This window comes from Daktulosphaira vitifoliae, unplaced genomic scaffold (genome assembly GCF_025091365.1).
Source record: "Daktulosphaira vitifoliae isolate Bord-2020 unplaced genomic scaffold, ASM2509136v1 Scaffold_4, whole genome shotgun sequence".
Lineage (NCBI taxonomy): Eukaryota > Metazoa > Arthropoda > Insecta > Hemiptera > Phylloxeridae > Daktulosphaira > Daktulosphaira vitifoliae.
Window position 1 is genome coordinate 14,491,202 of NW_026099575.1, and position 9,470 is coordinate 14,500,671.

General features: G+C 26.5%; 1 protein-coding gene across 1 annotated transcript; it reads right to left on the reverse strand.

The window, feature by feature from the left end:
• Positions 1–2,720: 2,720 nt before the first annotated feature.
• Positions 2,721–9,065, reverse strand: LOC126904349 (uncharacterized). Its single transcript, XM_050683336.1, has 4 exons — positions 8,891–9,065; positions 8,618–8,777; positions 4,084–4,314; positions 2,721–3,318 (listed from the first exon to the last, which is right to left on the reverse strand). Exons 1-4 carry the CDS (start codon positions 8,984–8,986, stop codon positions 3,290–3,292), a joined length of 516 nt encoding a protein of 171 aa, XP_050539293.1. The 5' UTR covers positions 8,987–9,065; the 3' UTR covers positions 2,721–3,289.
• Positions 9,066–9,470: the final 405 nt, after the last annotated feature.

The following is a 9,470-nucleotide window of genomic DNA, read 5'->3' on the forward strand; positions in this document are numbered from 1 at the left end:
GATAAAATAAAGTCCGAAATTTTTTTTTTACATAATAAAGAACATTGCATTAGCTTCAATTTAAGATATATATAAAAGTGTTAGTATTTCCGAAACACTTTCAAAAGTTAAGTTGAAAAAGTTGTCATTTTAAATCCCCCCTTGTGGGCAGGTTAAGGGTTAAATTTATGAAAAAAATATACCAAATGAAAGGTAATGATATTATGCATCTATATAAAAAAGAATTATATTGATATGTTTATTTTTGAAAAAGTTATGGCACTTTTAAGTAAAAAAAATTGAAAAAATTTCGAAAATTAGCGATTTTTAAATTTGTAATTTTTTTGGTGAATTCCCCCATTTACGGGGAACGAGGGAATTTTTTTCAATTTTTGAGGGTAATGTTTTCGACTAGATACAATTTGTGATCTTTTGACGTATCATTGAAAGAAATCGGTTCGGTGAAAGCTGAGAAAAAGTGGTAACAGACACAAAAAAAAAAAAAACACATCTTAGTAAAACCAATACCTTCCAGCTTCGCATTGAAGCTAAAAATGAATGTTTCACAAGAACATTTGAATTAATATATTAAAAGATAATAGAATTTTTGTTACAAGGCGGAAGGAGCAGTACGGTTCATTAATACCTAAAAAAGCATCCGCTCTTCACCACCAATCTTATATTGAAGGTTATAATTATCTATGTATTCCAATAGTTGTTATCGATTAATTATTTATTTTCTTAGACATATCCAAGAATTGATCTATAGATCAATTTTTATTTTTGAAGTTAGTTTAATATATATGTTTCGATTTAAAGTTAATAAAGTCTTAAGGAGGGGTAGGAAGAAACATTTTTAAATTTTAGAATGTAGAATATTAACTTCCGAGAAGGAAAAAGTAATATTATATTTTACAGATATTGCACGAGTCTTAATTAATTGCCCCGTATACATTTAACTTTAAATGTAAAAAAAATTAATTTTTTTATTACTTGGAGAACAAATTTTATTTTAACTTCATAAGTGTAGCATAAATATATACATGAATAATGACCTTTAACAAATGAATTTTTGTATTATTAGATATAAATATAATAATTGTTCTTCTTAACTGATACAATAAGGTTGAGATTACCCATGCAAAATTCTCGGTTTAATAAATATAAAATATTCTAAAACATAAATTATCACAAAAATCTAGTTTTCGTTTATAGTTCTTCTATAATTTGATTCACTTTTTGTATAATTTGTCATTGTATTTGTTTAAAAAAATAGTTAAGTTAAAATAACGTCAGAGTCTATAGCATTTATGTTATCAATAGACATTATATCAACGCTTAAGTTAGGTAATGTACACTTAAGCACGTTTTATCTTGACGGTGGTTTCATCTAAATTAGTTGATCTAATTTAGACAAGAGTCCTGCTGCGAATGTACAAAACGTCTCGTTTCACCACTGCCGTTGTTTCGATTTTGTCACCAACTAAAAACAAGTAATGAAATTGATTTATTACTCATGAAAAAAGGGTGAGAGGGAGAAGAATACTATCGTTATATAATTGTTTTACTTTAATACTGTAATACACATATCGTTCGTAGATGTTTATAGCCAATCAATGAAAAAAAACTTATTAATTTATATGTGGCCATTGCTATAGATAACAAGTTTTCGATCGTCCCGTTTAGTTAAATGTTCAAGCCATCGTTTTCAATAAAATAAAAGATACATTTAATTTCACTTATCCTACTTAAAATTAAAAAAAATATGTTTTCTAGTTAATTAAAAGTAAATGGCAATGATACAATTAGATTTTGTTAAATGTCATCATTATAATCGCCATTGCCTCTATACCAACTTTTTGAGTTTTGCTCTGCCTTAACGATTTAACAGAAATTAACACCGGCGGTCGACTTGACGCAACCTAATTATAGCTGAGGGAATCAGTATGCGAGCAAGGTTTGTGTCACTGTTAAAGTACCCGTATGGTCACCCATCCGGAAACCAACAGCAAACAGCGCAGCTAAATATTGTAGTAATTCAAAATAAAAAGAAAAGGATTGATAAAATTTACTGATCTTTTGTTGTTCTTCTTTAAGCTCTTAAAAATTAATTGTAGTTAGATAGAAATAACATGAACACCGAAATAAGATTTGCAAGCGTACGGCAGTCGAGATTGTTTTTAACTCATTTTCAACAATATTGACTACATAGTTAAGTGACTAGCTAACTCCGCTACTATGTTCCATGCTGTTCTACGCTATTCTTCTCTATCCAGTAACCACTGCACTAATGTGTCGATGCTCTTAGAGCATTAGAGATTTATTTTGTAAGTAATAAGTGATCCACAGCACCCATTACTTATGTTACTTAAAAAAGTAATATTACATATTACTTTATTCTACTCTAAAAATCATATTTACGTAACAGACTTTTTTATATATTATAAAATATCGAAATAAACTATATGTTACATTTTATTTATGGACAAAGGTCTATTACATAAAATTCCCAGTTGAAATGGTTAATTTATACGGAATTTTACTATACACTTTTTATTGATACACTGAAAAAAAAAAATTAAACTGATCTAATATTGTTTTTTTTGTCTTTTTAAAATTAAGTGTGACTGTAAGTCTATTAAGGAAAGAGGAAGTTTGATAGATTAGACATCTGTTCACAAAAATACATTTATTTACTGTCTAGAATTTAACAGTACAAATACTATTCAAAAAATTAAATGTTTTATTTTTTTATTAATTTTTAAAACAGCTTATTACATGTAAAATATTTCATAACGTTTAAAAATAAAAAAAATCTTAAGAAGAAATTATTTATAATTATGTGTTTAACGATTTAAATTAAAAAAACTAATGTAGGGTGACAACACAAGTGAATGAACACTAGCAATGAACGAACAACACTGAGCTTTTAACTAAAAATATGTTTAATTTGATTATGATACATTAATGTCAGTATTTTTTTTATTAACAAAGAAAATATCTAAATTTATTCTTAAATCAATTTTAGAATTTTTGACATAATATCATTAGCTTTTCATTCATTGATAAATTACAATTTTTAATATAAAGTTATAAATATTATTACATAGCTATTATAAAAAGTTTTCTAGAGAAATAATATTTTTTAGGTCATTGAGTGTGATTCAAATATGAATTAATAAAAGTTAAGAACTATAAATTATTAAAAACTTTTAACTGTATATTTACTAGTATGTTACCCTTAACAATTAAATTGCGAGCTTCATGTATTCATGTTAAATTTTACCATCAATATCAATCAAAATATTTTTTACATTGTTATTACTTGAATCATAAGTTCTGAAAATAAAAACTGACAGTAAAAATTGCACTCAATCATATATAATCATTTTGATTTTTAATTATAAATTTTATTCTATTAAAACAATGATTAAATTACAATAGTGTAATAAGTCAAGTTTTTGCAATACTCATATTTATTAGAAACACATATTTTTTAATTCTTCCCTACTAAATCAATATGGACTTATTTTAAATTAATTATTTTAACTTTTGTATTTTTTTTTTTTTTTTTTTTGTAACTGTCATCACTCAATCTCAGTCAATACTGAACCATATTGGACAAATATACAAAAATATATAAAAAATTGTGATTTATTGAGACATAAGCCATAAATTTGGAGAAAAAAAGTTCTTTATAATACCTAGTTATATATTTTTTTTAAATAATTATATGATATAAATTTTAAAATATTAAAATAACAATATAAATTAATTAAAAGTAAGAAAAAAAAAATTTAATTATTTCGATTTAATTTTTCTATTAATTTTAGCTTCGATATAGAACTGAGAAGTTATTGGTTCTACCATTTTTGTTTTGGGTCTGTCATTAAAAATTATCAGCCCTCACTGGATTGACTTAACCGAGTTATTTGATTTTAAAATGCATTATTTTAACAAAAATTTTGATATGGTTGTAACAAGTGTAGATGATAGTGATGTTAATCACTATCATCTACACTTGTTACAATCATAAAGCATTCTACTTTGCTGGATTTTTTTTCAACCATAAATAAAATTAATCAAAAAATTGTCTATAATTACTTTTAAATTCGATACCCTTTTCATCAAGCCAATCAGAGCCAACTTCATTAATCATTTGACTTATTATATTATCGTCTGTAAAACCGCATTTTTTTATTGCTTCAAGTGCATCGGATTGATTGATATAACCGTCTACACACTTATCAGAATACTCATTCAGTATTTCCTGCCGTACTAACATAATTTCTGCCACAGAACTGATTAATCCATCAATATTAATTTCTATATCTCCTTAAAATTACATTGTTTCAGATTAAAACAAGTATTTATGTAAATACTACATTCATAATTTTTCAAGTTAAGGTTTAAAAGTTAAATATTATAATTAAATAATATTTTTATTTATCTAATTTTTCCCTGTGGATAGGGGATAAGAATACTTCCATGGCCCCTCTACCAGTCGCAAAAGACGACTAATGAGGTTGCGTCAGGTCGACAGTTGGCGTAAAAATCTTTGTCAAAAAACTATGAGGAATCCTGAACAAAACTTAGGCGGATTGTCCCAAGTCAGATGTACGTGGGGACAACAATAAGTAGTTAAAAACGGAGAAGGCCTAAGGAATAAAGTATTTGATACCAGCCGGACAACTTGTGCGGTACTAAAATAAAACTACATTCGACTGACGGCTATAGACGAGTTAAATTATAATAAGAGGCGGTTAAGAAATAAAACGATAAGATTCCTACGATAATAATTCTATAGTTACCAAAACACACAGATAAAACAATACAGATAAAATAAATGTGGTGAATATGACTTCGAATTGCCGAGAGTTGAACGGATGATACTTCGAATTGTCACGTGTTAGTGACTGTTTTTCCTAAAATTAAATTTCGAATTACCGAGTGTACTTAAATGCATGGTTTTTATTCGAATTAACGCGTGGTTTTCTAGGGACCGAACATTTACTTCGAATTATCGAAAGTTTCGAATTATCGAAGGTTTGAATTATCGAGAGTCGACTGTAGCTGTTTCACCAGTCATGTGTACAGGTCTATTAAACGCTTGTAGTGTCAACAGTGTAGGGACATTACCACTGAACTCTAGGCAGGACTCGTGTATAAGAGAGATAGATAGATAAAAAATAAGAATAGGTATTTGGAATGTTAGAACATTAACTGGTAGAAGTGGAGAATTAGTAGAAGTATTGAAAAAGAGAAAAGTTAACATTTGTTGTGTGCAAGAAACTAAATGGAGAGGAGAGAAATCGAGGGAAATAGGTGAGAGTTATAAAATAATATACTCATATAAATTTAGTATAAAGAATGGTGTAGGGATAATAATGAATGAGGAGATGAAAAGTAAAGTAGTAGAAGTACCTAGGAAAAGTGACAGAATTATGGTCGTAAAATTGATATTCAAAGAAATAGTGCTGAATGTAATAAGTGCCTATGCACCACAAGTGGGATGTGGGTACTCTCGAGTGATGATGATGTGAAAAAAAGGTAGGAAGAGTATTTTAAAAAATTACTGAATGAGAAGTACCCAAAAGAGACTATTAGAGGATATCTCGTGGAATGAGGCACTGGTAAATTTAATTAGTGAGAAAGAGGTATTGTAGTGTCAATCTTGGATAAGATGAGAGAAAATAGACTTAGATGGTTTTGGTCATGTTACGATGAGAGAAGAATCGGAAGCTGAAGGAAGAAGAGGTAGAGGAAGACAAAAAAAGAGATGGAGGGATGCTATTGAATGCGACAGAGGACAGCTGATATAAGCGTAGATGATGTGGGAGATCGTGACAAGTGAAAGTTTAGAATAAAGGTGGTCAACCCCAAGTAGTTGGGATTAAGGCAAGGAAGAAGAAGAGAAAGATTTATCTAATTTATAAGCTAGTTAATTATCAATGCTACCATTTGAAAAAACAAAATATAAGGAATGAATATTCCTTATACTTATATACTTATAAAAAAATATTTCACAATTGATAATATAATAAAAAGGTGTCTAAAAACCAAAAAAAAAAATTGCATTTATTATTTTTTATTTCATTAAAAATTTGCTGGTTCATTAAATGTTGATGAATGATATAAAACATTGAAAAATTAGTCGATATTGAAAAAAGTACTTAACAGTGTCCGATTTTCAAAAAAAAAATGTTTTATATAAAATATCTCAACAATTATATTTTAGAAAAACTACTCGCGAAAATGAGAATAATTTGTTTAGCATACTGTGTGCGTTTAAAAATGTTATTAAAAACACTCCTTGTCGCCAGTTTTTTCATTTTAAAAATTGAAAAATTTACCAGGCTAAAAATTTACTGTCCAGAGAAATTTTAAAGGTACCCTGAAAATTTCATTAAAATCCGTTAGTTCATTGTTTTTAGAAAGATATGATTTTGCTTTGCGCATGTCAAATTTGTTTAAATTTTATGTTATTTTAAGTAGTTTTCATTAATAACACGGTATTTAAAGATTGTTTTTAAGGATTATAAAGTTTTCTTTCGCTTGTTGTTTTGAATAACAATCAGTAGTTATTATGAAGTATAATTTTGAATACAACTAAGTATTTTGTAGTCATATTATTACTTTAATAATTACTATTTTATTTTACAAATGGACTAATATTTCTGGTAAACTCTTTCTTGTTGTACTTGCACAACACATATTGCTACCGTCTTAGCCAGGTATTTTTTCCGGAATGAGTGGCCTACCTGTTAGGACAGCCCGAAAGGCACCGGGTCTAGGGCGGAGCCTCAACAATGCAAATCCTAGTACGTAATAATAAAAATAACAACACACACCTCACCTCCATTTTATTTTTAAATTTGATATAAATTTTAAAATAATAGGTCAAAATTTGTTATTGACCAATAATTTTCCCAACTTAATCAATTTTCCCCTATTTCAATATTATAACCAATTCATTTGTATAATTTAATTTATTTTTAATTCCCAACGTTATTAAACGAGAAAATCTGAAAAAGTCCACAGATTATATTATTTTTATATTTTCATGAAATTATGAAACGATCTGTTACTAATAATATTAAGTAAAATTGTAAAGCACAACCGTCAATATAATAAATAAAATATTTTTAGTGTTAACTATGTTAGAAATTCGCATTATCACGCCAAATTAATTTTATCAACATACTAACTAACATAAATATATCGGTTAACTTAACCAGCACATTTTCTTTAAATAAGATTAATTTGATAATTAAAAACCGAATATTCAATGAATAATTTTATACTAAGAATAAATGGTGTTATTTGTCCAATAAAGGACACTTTAAAACTGAGCCTAAATGTAAAATAATAATAATTAACTATATAGACTTAAGGTAACACGCCGTATGTCACTTTATCCAATTACCTGTTGCATGTTACATAGTGAACTGAATATTTTAGGATGAGAACATCTGTCCATCCCAATACAAGAACCCTAAAGAAAAATTGATTTCTACTTAAGTAAGACAAGGGAGGTGAGATGTAAAGGTAACACTAATAATAAAATTAACTAAACAAACTACTAAATTAGTTAAATTTAACTGTAGTTATCACAAATTATAATATATAAAATAAACAATAAATTAATATATAAAAATTAGTAACTATGAATTTTAATTTACTAATACATAAAATAAATTTAGATGTTCAATGATACACTCTGTGTAATATTACCTTGCCATCTCAGCACATTAGATCAAGCAATAAATATGTACAATATATAACTCTAAAATCAATAATATAACATGCAACAACTATTAACACTCAATGATAACCGATACTTACTAAAAACAATAATAAATATAAGAAAATTCAATAATGCTTATATAAACTATTAATATCTACTTAAAAAGTAAAAGGCGGCATTTGTAACTGTATCTTTATTTTAAGGGTAAAATCATTAGTCTAGAAATGACTAAATTGTCATTAACTAGAAAAAAATAAAATCGAGACTGCTTGTCTTTGTAATTATCATTTAAAATAAATAACTCAATTAAACTAGATAATATAAATTCAACTCATAGTTTTACCAGTGAATAAAAACATTTCGCCAACTGCCCTCCATGCCTAAAAAATCTTAAATATAGACAATACAATGATATATATTACACCTCATCTTTTAATTATCTTATAAATTGTCAACTGAGAGTCTTATTATTAAACAATAATAATCGATTGAACGTCGTACCTTAACAACTAACTACACAATTTTTTCTTAATTAAAATAATTTCATACACCATATATGATTTGCCGGCTACACATGTACAATACAATTTTTAAAAACACAACTTAAAAAAAGCTCAACTTAACTAATATCTACAATATAGAGAGATCTAAGAGGAAAAACGCAACAGGTCATGATAATGGGCAGTGGTGTGCCATTTTAGCCATTAAATATTTCCTAATTATCAATGACAGGCGTTATCAATTTGACCTTAATATTAACTAAGAATATTTTGAAATCTATAAAAATCTCCTAAGTTCTTTTAAAATGTTACTTAAGTATTATAATGTACTAAATTATTTCTTTAATTTTACATCCTATCAAAAAATTATTATATCATAAAATAAAATTACCATTTGCTCCAATTTCATCTAAAATATTTTCATATTTCGTAGAATCTCCTTTTGATAAATATTTAGAAAAAGTTTTAATGCTCATTTGACCAGCATTGCTTGCAAGCCACAACTTATTTTTAGTAGCTTCTATAGCTGTCTTCGTTAATGAATCTGGATGCTATTTTATTAAATTAAATTTTTATTAAATCAAGTTCACAATTTTTAAACAATCCATTAACTTTTGTTTTTGTTCTATAATTTCAAATATAATTATTAAACATAGAAAATTACCACATATGAGCTAGTGGCTTCGTCGTCTAATGGTTTGGCTTGTATATGCATTAAGTAATGAATAATAACAATTAAAATATAAAAATACATTTTCATTTTGCTTGAAAAATGTTTGATTTGATACAGTAAAAAATGAAATAAAAATCACTTAAGTTTCAAATAATTTAATAAATCGTATGTATATAAAAAGTATATATATATATATATAATACAAAAAGTAAATATGTAAAAACAAATATATTTAGAATAAATTATACATTTTTTAGCTATGATGTAATTTTTAACAGTGAGAAGGAGGTTAGAAAAATCAGACGATTTGATTTGTAAAGATACACTGTATTCCTATAACTTAGCCTGGCGTACTGCTATGAGTTAAGATTTATAGAATTAATATTTAAGATTTAAGTTAATAATTTACAATTAAAACTATAACTTTACTAGTAAAAAATGGAATTAAAAATAATAGTGTTATACAGTGTAGACCACGATGTTTTGACAAATCTATTAACTTTCGATTTAATAAATATTTTGCATTGCTTTTTTAAAAAATATTAAAATTTTGGACTACATTAAAAGAATA